This window comes from Mauremys mutica, chromosome 18 (genome assembly GCF_020497125.1).
Source record: "Mauremys mutica isolate MM-2020 ecotype Southern chromosome 18, ASM2049712v1, whole genome shotgun sequence".
NCBI lineage: Eukaryota > Metazoa > Chordata > Testudines > Geoemydidae > Mauremys > Mauremys mutica.
Genome location: NC_059089.1, coordinates 26,692,148 through 26,708,024, shown reverse-complemented (window position 1 = coordinate 26,708,024; position 15,877 = coordinate 26,692,148). Strand labels below are relative to the sequence as shown.

At 47.8% G+C, this 15,877-nt stretch overlaps 1 protein-coding gene across 1 annotated transcript in view; it reads right to left on the bottom strand.

The window, feature by feature from the left end:
- The window catches only part of ADGRD2 (adhesion G protein-coupled receptor D2), a 63,986-nt gene that overhangs the window by 14,394 nt on the left and 33,715 nt on the right, over positions 1-15,877 (bottom strand). The window contains exons 21-24 of the mRNA XM_044992691.1: positions 6,791-6,832; positions 6,515-6,568; positions 5,483-5,627; positions 2,672-2,730 (exon numbers count right to left, since the gene is read on the bottom strand). Coding sequence (XP_044848626.1) covers positions 2,672-2,730; positions 5,483-5,627; positions 6,515-6,568; positions 6,791-6,832 — 300 coding nt within the window. The remainder of the gene's footprint in view (positions 1-2,671; positions 2,731-5,482; positions 5,628-6,514; positions 6,569-6,790; positions 6,833-15,877) is intronic.

Here is a 15,877-nt window from a genome sequence, read left to right as displayed (position 1 = left end):
GTTCAGCTGCAGCGTTTGCACAGTCCACACAACAAGGGGCACAATGAGCCAGCACCACGAGGCTAGGGGGGGGTTAACGCATTGGGAGGTGCCAAATCCCCAAAACCTTTCACCAAAAAATGTGTCAAGTAAAACGTGGATGAAATGCAGTGACAAGCACTCTGATGTTTGCACCACTCTGATGGAGCACAGCATTTCATCATTTTAAGTGTTTTCAGACTTCTTGTAAAAAAATAGCTTCTTAATCAGAACGAGGCTACGTTCAACGATACCGTTCTGAATTCACAGCTCACGCCGTCACTTACATAAGGGATTCAGTCGGGGAGCTGAAACAATACAGTGACTTATGTAACTAACCTGCACCGCAGGCTCTAGCTAGTCAACTGCAAGCTGCATTGACACACACAGCACGAGCTGCAACAATGCACAAATCTTACATTCAAAACACGCTTACAACGAATATATCAGCTTCAAAATTCACGTTTCCTGAGCATTCACTTGTGGAGCTCAAACGTTCATGAAGAGAGAACATGAAAGAGTTGCAAAAAAGTCACTTGTGAAGACAAATGAATATTTAAACAAAAACTGGCTCAGCTGTGCTTCCTCCCACACTGGCTCCTTGGGTACCAGGGAATTTTGTATTTTGATTGTTGTTGAATTTGTATTGTTTAGAAAAGGAAAATAAAACATTTTAAATAAAAATATTTAAGTAACAAACAAAAAGCGAAGCTCTGAGTGACCCCAGTCTGGACTCATGCGAATTCTCCTTGCCCCTAGTCTACCAGCTAGGAAGTGCTGTGGCCTTGGCATTTAGGAAATCTACAGGCTCCTCTATTAATGCCCTGCGCATTAGAAAACTCAAGCCTCCTGGTTAATCTCTTTAGCCCACGTCTCATATTTTGTGCCAAGTAGCTTAGCAATGGTTCTAATTTCCAGAGCCAGCACCTGCCTGGGTCAGAAAAGCACCTATTGGAAAACCTGCCAGGTATTTAGCACCCGGAAGAATAGCAACATTAAACAAAAATAAACCATGAGAGATAATAAATACTGGTTTTACTAAGTTGCCTTGAAATAGAACAGAATGTTATCTGTGCGATAAAGAAGATAGCACTTCAAAAGCAATAAAGGAGAGAGAGAGAGAGAGGGAAATTTTGGTGTATATCTAGACCCTTTGGTAAATTCCTCACGTGAAAGTAGCATTATGTTTTTTTCTGAGGAAACTTCAGTTAACTTCTATGTCAAGTGCACAGAACGCTGCCTGATCATTTTAGTGGTGGGAATGGAAGTGGTGTCAGAGCAGTCACATTTAAATTATTCTCCACTTTACAGCACGCCTTGTTGAACTTGGCAGAAGATTAGTTGCTGCCTGGGGAATGAAATGGGCCAACTGAACAATACCCCATTTGCACAGAATGTAACTTGGGTGCTGAAACACACCACAAGCCCTTTTCGAACATGCTTCATTTTGGGGAGGCTCGTAGCCATGAGCTCATTTCTGTCTTGGCATTCTGATTGCTCAGTTCCATTCGTGCTTTTATGGATGCCCCTGTTATAAACAGGCCTGGGAGTTGATTCTCATCTGATACAGAATGGAGAAAAGAGACCACGAATGTTACCAACAAAACTAGGAATCAACGTGCAGCAGAGAGACTCCCCCACCGCTCATGTGTCAAACCAACCCCCATCTCACCCTCCCCTCTGCAGTCCAGGAGTTAGCACATATGGGTCTAACAGCATAGAGGCCCTTTATATCCAGGAGCTGGACATCCCCCAAATGCACAGATAGTTGATTCTCTTTCTACTATTTATCTTCCAAGGGCAGGAATAGACAGATGCCTCCTTACTCCTTTGCACGGGCGGCAGGTGCGCCGATTGCTTTCGAGCAAGCCCAGTACGACGGCAGTCGAGCTAGCACATCACCGTGAAGGATGGCGATGTCTGTAAAGGGGCTACATGGGCCCGTTTATGCCAAGGAGTGAGATTCCCCCCCTTCCCCAGTCTGAGTCCACAGCTCACCCTCGCCTGGGGAGCCCTCCTGGGGCTGTCTGAGAATCCTAGACATGAAGCCATCAGGCTGTTTGGTGCGACTCCCAGCAGACAGTGTAGGGCTGTTCCATTCTGTATGTCTGTAGGGCCTTTTGTCCAGCCTAGTTTGGGGTGCCCGGAACCACAGGGTTTCCACCCCTTTCCCTTGGCCAACTTCCTGTCAAGAAACTGTTCAGTCTAATAGGCTGGATTCTTATCATAATTTCACCCCATTATTTGTTTGTCACACCTGCTGCACCACCCTCCATAGGCCAGTGATTTGAAGCCTTCAGATACTTCATTACAGGGTCCTTTTACTGCGGTAAATTCCTTCAGCTTCCCAACCCAATCAAGGCTTAGGAGGAGGCACATACATACAGTGCACCCAACATGGCTCACAAAGTCCGCTACCACCACTAATGAACCTTCCCAACTCCCCCAGGAGGGAGGTGACTGATATGAACTCCATCTTACCAAAGTGGCAGCTGAGCCACAGACAAGTAAGTGATTCACCCAGGACAAGAAAAGACATCTGTGACAGAGCTGGGAACAGAACCCACGAGTCCTGAGGCCTAGCCCTTTGCTATATCCACTACACAACGCTCCCATCATTCTGCATGTGAAAGGTGGACAGTAACTCACGTACCGGTCTCTCTGGTGACATCATTGAGGAAATCCCCATAGGAATTTTAGCACCAAAGTTTCCTAAAGTGTGAAGTGAGACAATGAATGTGGATACGCCTGAAGAATGGAAATGTGCATTTCTTTCAAAGGGCTTTATCATTTATTCCCCCAAAGTGTCTCCCAAGGAAGTAAAGGGCCCAGCTGGGCTGTCTGGAGAATTGCAAGCTAGTTTTCAGAGCTGCCAATCCGTCTGAGCGTGTGAACTTCTCTCTCTCTAGTTTAACATCGATTTCCTGCCCCCTCCCCCATGTAAATCGATGGGAAAGTACCAACATGCCTCTCTGCCTAGCGGGAAGGCCATGCTGCTCAGGGCAATGCGGGGCAGGCGAGCATGGCAGAAGCTCTGGGCACCAACTTTCAGGAGCACCATGCGGCTGTGCCCCTCCCCCCCAGGTACTGGGGGTGGAGACACCGAAAACGTTTTCCGCCCTAGCTGGCAAAACGGCTCAGGGGACTCCTGGATTGAGGATTCCCCACATCCGCTCACCTCGAATGCACGGATGACCCATCTACGCTACAGGGACTGATCCCACTGAAATCAAGTGGCCTTCTACCGCTATCTTCTTTGGGAACCAGTCAGCCCCTCAGTGCTGTATTTATATTTTCATTAGAGTTTCTCTCTCACTCCAAGGAACACAAACCTAATAACATTCATATCCACTGTTATACTGGCAGGCCAGGTGCCAGCTCACGCTAAGGTGCCCCTGTCTGAAATGGACACTGATGGGTGCAGTTAGTATTGATAGACGAGGTATTAGAATGATAAGGAAGTGGTTAGTGTTTAGAGTCTGTTGAATGCTTGTGAGCTGCTCCCTGCATCAATCTCACTTCTAACATCTGTGCTCCGTATTGTAAGGTTCTGTGACTGTATGAATGGCCATGCAGGAGAGGGACGATAATCAGTGCAAAGAGCAGGAACTGGGATGCCCCTGCCCCACAAAGAGGAGACACATTGAGAGCAGACGGGCTCTGGGTGGATTTTACAAGTGGAAACTCCCTACATCAGGATCGAGAAAATGTCAACAAAAGGGCTAAAGAGTCTTAGGCCAGGTCTACAGTGGGAAAGCAGGTTGGTATAACGACGTTACTCAGGAGTGTAAAAATCCACACCCTTGAGCGACGCAGTTACACCAACCTAACCCCCAGTGTAGACAGTGCTGTGTTGATCAGAGAATTCTGTTAACCTAGCTACCGCTTCTCCAGGAGATGGGAGAACCCCTCCCGTCTTCACTGAAGCCCTACCGTGGCGCAGTGGTGCCATTGTAACTGTTTATATGTAGACACATCCTTGTTGTATATCTGTGAAGATGAGTCATGCAAGTGAACTCCTGAGTTTGCAGCTCAGAGAACATGGCAGGAGGAGGATTAAAAACCTCAAACAAAAGGAGTTAAGGATCTCTCTGCTCAGGGCTGCCCAGAGGATTCAGGGGGCCTGGGGGCCTCGGCAGCGGGGGGCCCCCGCTTCAGTGGTAATTTGGCGGCAGGGGGTCCTTCCACTCCGGGACCTGTCGCCAAAGTGCCCCAAAGACCCGTAGCGGGTGTCCCTGCCGCCAAATTACCGCCGAAGACCCAGCTCTTCGGCGGTGGGTCCTGGGGCACTTCGGCGGTGGGTCCCGGTGCAGAAGGACCCCTCGCTGCCGAATTACCGCCAAAGACCTGGAGCGGAAGAAGCTCTGGGGGCCCAGGCCCCGTGAGAGTTTTCCGGAGCCCCTGGAGCGAGTGAAGGACCCCGCTCCAGGGGCCCCAAAAAACTCTTGTGGGGGCCCCTGCGGGGCCCAGGGCAAATTGCCCCACTTGCCTCCCCCCAGGCCGTCCTGTCTCTGCTGCTTGGACTCTAGAGGGAGCAAGGTGTTTCTAGACATAAGCAAGAGATCCCCAGCTGTTTAGCCTGGGTTAGCCCTGAAGGTCAAATAGAGCTTGCTGATTATAGAAGCCTATATTACCTTCTATATGGGAGAGGGATAGCTCAGTGGTTTCAGCATTGGCCTGCTAAACCCAGCGTTGTGAGTTCAGTCCTTGAGGGGGCCACTTAGGGATCTGGGGCATAAATCTGTCTGGGGATTGGTCCTGCTTTGAGCAGGGGGTTGGACTAGATGACCTCCTGAGGTCCCTTCCAACCCTGATCTGCTATGATTCTGTGAAACCTAAGGCTGTAACTCATTCATGGTCTATATTCACTTGCTTTAACCTTAACTCTCCATTTTCCTTTTCCTATTTAATAAATCTTCATATAGTTCGCTATAGGATCACCTACAAGCATTGTCTTTGGTGCGGGCCCTAAAGCACTATTGACCTGGGGTAAGCGAATGGTCCTTTGGGATTGGGAGTAACCTGAATATTGCTGTTATCCTCGGTGTTTGGGGCCATCAATCACAGAGAGAGACTCATGTCACCTGGAGGGCAAGACAGACCAGAGTACCCGAGGGGACAGTCGGTGACTCCGTGTTAAGGCTGTTCAAGTGTCTGGGAGGTTTGCACGTGGTGCAGTTGGCTGGTGAAATCTAAGTCTAGACCTCCCGGCCCATTAGGGTGTACGCCCTGGTTTGGAACAGCCTGCCCTGACGTTGGCACTCATGCGCTACAGTCACCTTTGGGAACTTCATAACTGGGTCAAACTTTCCAACTCTGTGGTGTTTAAGAGGGTTCAAAACTATGCAAGGGATGAAACTGCATGAAAATTGAACCCCCCGGAAAGGTCAACCTACCTCCCCCCGTGCCAGCAGCACAGAATACAACCTAATACAAAGCTGAGGTCCCAGAAGGGGCTCTTTACCTTTGTTGGTAATGTTCTTCAGTGGGGGATCTTTCTGCACAGGGCTGGACACGGCGCTCTCGGGCGCAGAAGGACTCAGCTTCCCAGTCTCCCAGGAAGTTGTATTTCTTGGACTTGACAGATAATTGATCGGATGAGAACAGTTCTGCAATGACAGAAAAGCAGGATAAAACCCTCAGGAATCCACGACACATCTGCCTTTAAAGGATTTTGATACCGTGCATCATTTTAAAAATCTGCTCCAGCGGTTTTCTTAACTATCACCTCTTTGCCAATAAGGCCACTCTTCAGTCTGTGTGGATTCTCCAGGCAGATCTGCTGCAACTGCCCAAACTGCCGAACCAGTGGCACGTCTTCCTCCACCCTCCCCAGCGCCGTTCAGGAGGAAAATGACGTCCCCTGACTCCATGTTCCTGAATATGCCAGGTCCATTCAAAAGACATTCCCAGGGCCAAGTTTTGTCCGACAATGCATTCCCAGGACATCAGGGAGAGCCCAAATGTATTGCGGAGGGCAGACTTTGGCTACAAACCTGGATTTAAAGGGGAACTGTGGAATGTGATAACCCCGGGTTTTAAAAATCAAGGTCTCACATCAATCAGAACAAGGAGAGAGGCCTTTTGCCTGGCCTTGGAGTCAGTCACATCCTACAAACTGCCCTGTTTTGTGGATCAAAAATGGGTCCACACCCACCTCACTCACACACACAGCAATCCACAGCTGAGGCATGATGGGAAATGTCAACGTTTGGGCCTTTCTTTAGAGTTTAGTCTGAGGGTGTTTAGACTGAAATCCCCGGAGAGGCTGTGGAGGGCTGAGAAGAAGAAATCAGCATGCCCTATAAGATACATGGCTATCAGAGGGGGTTGATAATCCCAGCTGGTAGTGAGGGATGCCCACTGGATGTTATGCTGTAGATTTGGGGGAGGGGACACAAACTGGGTTTCCCAGAAATCCACCGTTCTAAAAAACATCCTCTGAAACCAGCTTGTGTTTAATGAAACCGGAGCAGCATCTCTGCCTTACACTTACTGTGAACGAGAGAGCTTTCTTCTTCTCCTTCATCCTCTGTATGGCGTTCCTCACCTGAAAGTTGAGCAGGGTTGTGAGACAGGGCCAGTGCTGTTCTGATAAAACAACAACATCCTCCGAACAAGTCAAGGGGGCAAAAGCAACAGCTGTCATGGGAGCCAAGGGCCAGGACAGAATATCAACCTTTGCATTTGCTAAGATTCTGGTTACCGGTTTCATTTCTAATATATGACTGTTCCGAATATGGATCAAAACCCAGTGAGAGCTTCCTCTTACCTCACTGTTATAGATTGCATAGACCAGGAAGATGTACAAGCCCTGAAAAGGAGAGAAAATACAAAATATTATGGACTGCAATAGACTGACAAAATATGTGACCATTTTGAAACAGGGGAAGTAAGTGGGTCTCTGTCTTTGATGGATGCTGGAGCTCTGCCCACACTGGGTCAGAGTCTGCTGCTTTGGGCCACAAAACTTTTGCAGAGCACCCCCACTATGTCTCCAGCAGCTGTCTGGCTTTGCCAACCTCCATCTGTGACTCAGGGCATTGGTAACTCTTACCATCACTGAGCGGCACAAAGCATGAAGCCCCCGTGATTAGCCTTTGCAGTCCGACTGCACTTCGGAGGAGGAAGGAGCAGCCACGCCCTTTGTCCCTGGAGTCTCCTTCTTCTAACACATCATCTTCAAGAAACGGACTCAATACGGAGCGATGCCCTATAGACACTGCTACTGTGTGCCCGGACGGTGCCTAGCATGGGGTAGCTCCTGTTCCTTGTGATGTCACCGGAACATACATGCTTCAGAACTCTCAGCACTCAGACCTGCTGGGGTTCACCTCCAAGCCGGCTGGATCCCCACCCCAAACCTCAAACTCTGCTTCTCAACGCTGGTGCCACTCACTGCTCTGATTTTGACACAGACAACCCCCGTCAGGTTGGTCCCTGGGATCTCATTCTTCTAACACGTCCCCTTCAAGAGGTGGAAGAGAACGATGGGAAAGGACTCACGATACGGAACGATGCCCTGTAGACACTGGCTGCTACTGTATATGGACAGCCCCTAGCACAAGGGGGCCCTGCACTTGGTGGGTCCCCTAGCACTAATAAACGTCATCCATGGCAATAGTCACAGCTCGGCTGACTTCATTCAAGAGAGTTTAAAATGAGAAAGATTCTCTTCATGCCTCCCCACCCCTTCCTTCCGCTACTATTGCAACATCCACACACACTCGGTTTTGCAGGGATATTGGCACAACCTCTGGCAGGCCGGCAAAGGTGCACCTAGCACCTTCCACGCCCAGCGGCTGCTCCGCTGCTCTGGGATGGAGCTGGGTGGAGCTGAAGAGCAATGGCAGCCGTCAACTCACTGACTCCATCAGGCCTCCCTGCCATTCCCAAGCCCAGGATTCCCCACTTCATTCAGTGGTGAATGGGAAAAATCCTTCCATGAGCTCCACCCCCCTCAAAAATGCAAACGCAGGGAGCTGAGCCCTGTGTGGGAACAGCTGAAATGCGGGAACTAAACAGTCCTTCCCGACAACTGAAGTAGCTCTGGGGAGCACCCAGACGGATGCAGCCATTGCGTGGGCAGAGCAGAGCAAGGCGACAGGGCCTTTTCCTTTTCAGTGTCATCGTCCGTTTGTGACAGACCACAGCAGCTGACTGGAGCTGAGTGATTGCCAGGTGCACTGATTCTAGTTCCCCATAAGCCAGGCCTGCTCGGGAGGCGGCTTGGCCAACAAGCGAGCGAGGAGCGCACAGCCGTGGCTAACACAGAGGCCTCTGAGTGGCTCCTGCGCTAAGGGTAAGAGGTGCTGGGTCCGATCCCCACTGAGCCATGTCAGTATTACAGCCCATGCTAGGGAGAGTCATGGGGAAATGGGAGGCAGATCCAAGCCCTCTAACCAAGGAGGGATTGTGAAACCCAAACCCACCACGCTTGTCCTCCCTCCCCACTCAGAGAGGGCTCGAGAGCGGAGGCCAGACCTCATGCTGTCAACTCCACACAAGCTCAGCCACCACCAGTGACTCCAAAATACAGAGCCTCAGTCCAAAACCTCATCCCCAGCCTGCTGCACAGCATAGAAACGAGCTGTAACAAGACACAGGCCTAGAAACAGCACCACGTAGGGTCAAAACTGGGCTAAGCACCAGGGACTAATTACAGCTTTACACGAAAGAGTTTGCCCTTAAAGGCAGTCCTATCTGGCCCACCAGATTTATGTTATATCTGCAGGGTGTTTGTTATCGCAGTTAGATAAATCAGCAGCAGTAAGAAAAGTAATTCATCTTGTCTTCAATGAGTCTTGCTCTTCATCTGAAAACTCTTGGCAAGTGGAGTGGTAGCAATACCCTGGCATGGTGCCATGACCTGTCCTTCAAACAGCAAAGTTGGTCACTCCTACAGACTAGATTTCTGGTGCGGCTGCCAAGACAGGTCTTCCTTGAAATAATCCTTTTGTATAGAACTGGGAGGAGAGATGGTGATGTCGGCTGGGAGGGAGCCCGGGAGAAAGAAGGCCCAGCTGCAGAGAGACTGAATGTGGCTAAAATATGGAAGAGAGTTAAACTGGCACAAAATAAATCACAAATCCAGCCCGAGATGCCACTTTGCAGATTCTCAAAGCACTTTGCAAACATAGCTGTCTTTTCATGATAGGTGTGTACAGCACCTAGCACACTGGGGCCCTGACTCCAGTCTACTCAGTAGTGAGACGACAATCACTAACGCCTCAAACTTCAATGGTGAGCGGGTCACAATGGTCCAGGGTAGGACAATGAGAGTTAGGAGAGCTGGACTCTATTCCCAGTTCTGCCACCGACCTGCTGTGGGACCTTGGCCTTCACCACTCCGGGCCTCAGTTTCTCATCCGTAAAAATGGGGATAGTGATGCTTACCCATCTTTGCAGAACATTTGGGGTGAAATCCTGGCTCCAACGAAGTCACTGGCAATGACTGTAACAGAGCCAAGATTTCACCCGAGAACTCTGCAGATGACTCGTGTCCTGGGGTGGGCTTTTTAAAAGCACTCTCCACTTGTCTAGCGAGGCTCCCATTGCCTCCCATTGAGCACTGGTGGAGCGAGCTGAGCACTTCTGAAAGGCCCCCTACAAGTGCTAAGCGTGATTATCCTTCCCAGGCAGCGAGGGGATAAGTGAGCTATTCCATCCAGGGCATTATTATGAGAACAAACACTCCCCACTGCAGAATGGGTGTTAATAATTGTCTGTTAAGCCTGGTAATGTGCCCAGCACTATCCAGGACACTACAGCCACAGAGCACACAATCTAATTCCAGAATCCCAAAGATCAATTGTTTAAAAAGTCAGGATCTTTAAAATGCGAAGTGTAAAAAATGCTAGATAGGACGGCCTACCAAGCAGAGTTCAGTGAAAGTAAATCTGTGAAGCGTGAAATTTAAGTGGATCCACACAGAAGCTGTGGGAAATGTGATGAAGAGTGACTCTCAGGCCCAGTACACCTCTTGGCTCGCCAGCCCGGCCAGGTGGCCAAAGTGGCAAAGCCAAAACCCAGAGAGTTTGGGTCTTGGCCCAGAGGAGCCAGCATCACCCCAGTTACCCAGCTGAGCGGGACCAGACCGCCCCATTCCTCCATCCACACATGCTGCTGAGACGCAGCCGGTGGAGCAGGAATGATCACTCCCAGCGTCTTTCCAAATGGGATTAGTTCGGTCACTAGGCCCTAACGTATTGCACGTCTTAGTCACACCCTGCACGGCCACCCCGGGGTCCCAGCAGGATTTCCAATGTTATTGAGGAAGCAGCTGCTCCATGGTGAGCGCACAGGACTGACAGTAGGGAGATCTGCGTTCTACTCCTCCGGCGGCCACGGCCTTAGGCAAGTCCCTTCGCTTTCTCTTGACGTCCCCGTCTGTAAAATGGGGCAGCACTTAAACTAAGTAGTTAGTCATCAGACATCGAAGGCGATTTTGTCCTTCTGTAGCAGCTGTCGCACGCGGATTTGGAGCACAGCTCGACACTCCCAGTGCCGCCAGCAGGAAGGTCCCTACTTTAGAGAGGTGGAGACTGACACACAGAGGGGTAAGTGACGTGCTCAGAGCACAGAGCAAGTGAGTCAGGAGTAGAACCCAGGAGTGCTGATGTCCCGTTTGCTGTCCCAGCCACCAGCCACCTCTCCCCTCCCCTCACTCAGCCATATGCCACGTGAGCTCACGCAAAACGAGCATCGCTGGGTGTGCATTATGGCAGGGAGCACACAACTGGTTTCAGAGACTCTCTCTTCCCATCTCCTCCCCCACACAGCAGAGAGAGGACTCGGGCATCAGCACATCACCCCAGGACCACAGCAAGTCCAGCTCAAACCCAGATTTCATAACGTATATGGTTGACCGTGATGGGAGCGGGAGCATGGCAAAGAAGTGAGTCTTGGGTGATAAATTCTGCAGGATGCCAGTTGGGTGGGGAGAAAAGCCGAGAAGATCGGGCTGTTCTGAAAGTGCCCCATGATTTTTAAGAGGCCAGAGACCCTGCACATCTTTGCCTAGACCCACTGTTAAAAAAGGACCCTCTGGGTCGGTGGAGGAGGCAGAGGAGGAGGCAGCCTGCTTGCTAGAGGGGTTTTTAGCTAGAGCTATACCAATAACGGGTTTTCAGTTTGGTAGCTGGACCAAAACATTTTTAAAAATTTCCCTCAGGTCGACCCAAACCAATTTTTTTTTTGGCAGAATGAAAAAGTTTGGGAAAAAAGTTCATTTCAGTCTGAAGCACACATTTAGTTTAGTTTTTAAGGGTTTTTAACCTTTTAAAATATTAAATAAAACTTAGTGAAATTCAAAATTAAACATCTTTCCAAAACTAAAAGGTGAAATATTTTGTTTTGGAAATGCCAAAATGAACCGTTCCCACATTTCAGCCTTTGTGTTTGGCTGTTTGACCAAACACTTTGCTGATGTTGATCCAAATTTGCAAATGGTTTCAGCCAGCCAATCTGAACCTGCATTTATCAGTTTAACAGTAAAACAGCCGCACGTGGCTCGCGAGCCACAGTTTGGCCACCCCTGTTATAGACTGTAATCAAGTCACCTTTTGACTTTCTCTTTGTTAAGCTAAATAAATGGTGCTCATGTTTCCTACTCCCTTAAACATGGTCATGGCTCTTCTCTGAACCCTCTCCAATTTATCACCATCCTTTTCCACCTAGTAATGGACTCACAGAATCCCATGCACTGCTACAGACTAGGGACCACTTGGCTGGGCAGCTGTTCCGCAGAAAAGGACCAAGGGGTTACAGTGGACGAGAAGCTGGATATGAGTCAACAGTGTGCCCTTGTTGCCAAGAAGGCCAATGGCATTTTGGGCTGTATAAGTAGGGGCATTGCCAGGAGATCGACAGACGTGATCATTCCCCTCTATTCGGCATTGGTGAGGCCTCATCTGGAGTACTGTGTCCAGTTTTGGGCCCCACACTACAAGAAGAATGTGGAAAAATTGAAAGAGGCCAGCGGGGGGCAACAAAAATGATTAGGGGGCTGGAGCACATGACTTATGAGGAGAGGCTGAGGGAACTGGGATTATTTAGTCTGTAGAAGAGAAGAATTACCTGCGTTGTGCAGGAGGTCAGACTAGATGATCATAATGGTCCCTTCTGACCTTAAAGTCTATGAGTAACGAGGGGGGATTTGCTAGCTGCTTTCAACTACCTAAAAGGGGGTTCCAAAGAGGATGGATCTAGACTGTTCTCAGTGGTAGCAGATGACAGAACAAGGAGCAATGGTCTCAAGTTGCTGTGGGGGAGGTTTAGGTTGAATACCCTAATCTTCTATGATTCTCTGATTGTTTGCTTGTGACCAGCTTAACAAGTGATCCAGACTGCTCTGTATCAGTGACCTGTCCTCTTCATTATTTTCCACTCCCCATTTTTTTAAGTCACCGGCTAACTTTATTGGTGATGAATTTACGTTTTCTTCCAGGGCCTTTATAAAAATGTTAAATAGCATAGGACCAAGAGCCGGTGGGACCCGACTAGAAACACACCCAATCAATGATGATTTACAATTACATTTTGAGAGCTATCAGTTAGCCAGTTTTTAATCCATTTAATGTGTGCCATGTCAATTTTATATCATTCTAGTTTTTTTAATCAAAATGTCAGCATGGTACCACGTCAAATGCCATACAGAAGTCTAAAAATATTTCATCAACACACTCACTGTTATCAATCAAACTTGTAATCTCATCAAAAAAAGATATCAAGTTAATTTGACAGGATCTATTTTCTATAAAGTCGTTAATGATATACCCTCCTTTAATTCTTTATTAATTGAGTCTCATATCAGCCACTCCATTACCTTGCCTGGGATCAATGTCAGACTGACAGGCCTGTAAATACCAGGTCATCCTGTTTATCCTTTTTAAAAATTAGTACAACATTAGCTTTCTTCCAGTCTTGTGGAACTTCCCCAGTGTTCCAAGACTTATTGAAAATCAGCATTAACAGTCCAGCGAGCTCCTCAGCCAGCTCTATTAAAACTCTTGGATCCAAGTAATCCAGATGTACTGATTTTAAAATGTCTAACTTCAGTCACAGCTGTTTAACATCCTCCTCAGATATTAGTGGAATGGAAACAGTGTTATTATATGATGTGACTACATCATTTGTTTTTTCCCCAAATGCAGAACAGAAATATTTATTGAACACTTCTGCCTTTTTTGCATTATTATTGATAATTCTCTCTCTTCCATCTAGTAATGGACTAATACCATTGTTAGGATTCTTTTTTTCCTAAGATACTTTAAAAATTCCTTATTGGCCTTAACTCTGCTGGCCATTTCTCCTTGTGTCCCTTTGCTTCCCTTATCAATTTTATATAATTCCTAGAGCTTCTGATTTATATTAAAAACGATCATCTGCCCTTTCTTCCATTCATTATATATTATGTTTCTATTTTTTATAGCTGCTTTTACTTCCCCTCTAATTTAGGTCTTTTTAAAATCCATACGGCCTTCTTCCTCAATTGTGGGGTATTGTGGCTTTTTGATGTTCTTAAACAAGTCCCAATTATTATTCATATTTTTCTGATTAAATTCTTCCTTGGAGCTGATTTAGCTCATAATTGTTTTTAGCTTTGTGAAATTGGCCTTTTTAAAGCACCAAGTATATCTATCACCGGTCTGGACTTTATTCTGTTTGCACATTATAAATGTGATCAAGTCATGATCACTTGTACCTAAGTGACTATTAATTTTTAGTTCTGTGATCAGTTCCTCTTCATCTGTCAAGATGAGGGCTAACATGGAACTCCCCTGTGTTGAATGTAACACTTTTTGAGTTAGGAAATTATCATCTCTACTATTTAGAGATTCCAAGGAGGTTTTAGTACTGGCAGCATGAGACAGTTGTTTGATATTCAGGGATGCCTCTGTGTGTGCACCACTACTAGTACATTTATAGACTGTCATAGTAAGAACATAGTGCTGTCCAGTCAAGCATCTCAAAGTGTTCCACATCAGTGAATTTAGCCTCAATACCCCCACCCACACTGAAGTATTATTGTTAGTAATCCTATTTTACAGATGGGGAAACTGAGGTATAGAAAGGTGAAGAGACTATTCAGCATCACAAAGGAGTCTGGGATCGTAATGTCAATGGAAGCCATGTCACATGACTCCCGGGCCTGGACCAACCACAGGACTATCCTTTCTATCTCCTAGGTCAATCAAACCAAAGACTGCTACTTGCTGTTATATAAAACACTCCCTCCTAAGGCAGCCACCTTTACCCACCGTTCTGGCATTTACCGTCTTTGACCATTTTTGAAACCATGAGTGAGCATGGAAGCCATTGTCGACGCCAGTCAGTCTTCTAAGTAACAAGCTAAGGGGCAGGAATTAGCAGTTAACACAGCATGGCAGCATGTAATACTGCTCTTCAATGGCTCGTTTTCTTCCTCCATTGACTGGTTAGGAGAATGATTAGTCAGTTTTGGCATTGACGTGCAGACTAACCTTGAAGACAGATCTGAATTTCCGCAGACAAACAGAACACAAGTCAACAACGACAAAAAGTTGTCTGCTACCACATTGCTACATGAATAAATAAATGCCCTTTAAACACAAGTCAAAGGTGATCTGCTGAAGAAATCTTTCTGAATAGGCCAAGCAGCAGAGAGATGGAAAAAGTGATGTTGTTATCTCTGCTTTCCCTTTACTCTGTGCCTTCCGGTCAGGATCCCAACTCCTCCTTCTAGGTAATCTTCTAATTAGAATGACCTTACTTCACAAAGGGGAGAAGGCAAATGAAGACAATATATTCATGAGCTAAACTCCCCTGGCCCCACTGTTTGACTGTACTGCAAGCAAGGGCACCTCTGCTGTGATTTACGACAAAGTGATTACAAAGATTGTTTTTTAAGAAGAAGACAAAGAAAGAACGAACGAAAGGGGGAAAAAAGTAGCAGCAGCTTGAATGGAGAGAAAAACCAGCGCTGAACTGATATGAATCTTTCCCCTTCAAACACCATTCAGCGCAGCACTCAGCTTCTCCTCAGCAGTGGAGTTGAAAGTGATTCATGATAGACGAACTCTCAAGAAATGTGTCATCCTGAGGATGGCATTTAAAAATGCAGGGATCATCCCCTTCATCCCTGAACTCCCTGCCACCACGTGAAAACTGCGACCTAAACGTGGCTCAGAACAATGGACTACAGCACAGTGGCTAGTGTGAAAAGAGGATCGGGGCTGGCAGACCAGTTGCCAGTGTCCATGGCTAGGCAGCCTTGTTTCTGGTGTAACCAGAGAAGCCCAAGGCTGAATGGACCATGGAAAGCAAAGTCCCCTGGCACCAGTGGAGGTGACCCCTTCCAGCCAGGGGTGAGGCCCATTAGCAGCACAGAATGAGGAAGCGGGTGCTGCAAGTCCTGGGGTCAAACAGAGGAGGGCAGCCCCGAGGGCTGTCAGATCAGGCCACGTCCATGAGAGCTAAATGAACACGGGAGCAGAACCCTTTCCCCCTGTGCCCGCAGAGACACACCGAGGAACCTGAAGGAGGAGCAGCGGAAATGCTCTCCACAGAACAAGGCTGGGGGGAGGCAGGCAGGACAGTGAGATTCCCCACCAAGCCCAGGTTCTCCACACTGGGATCCAGGAATGAACAGAAAATTACCACAAGCTCTTCCATGGTGCAGACCAAGAACAGAGTGTTGGAAGAGGTTAAAATGCACACAGCTGGGAAGGACAGCAGGACTCCGGGGCTCAGCATGGGACCAGAAGTGGGACTCCATGTTTTAATCCGCTTCCCTCCATTTGCTTTTTGGGAAATAGGTTTGTTTTAATCTTAAATCTAATGCGGATTTAAAGAGTGCTGGTGCTGTTCTCTGTTCATC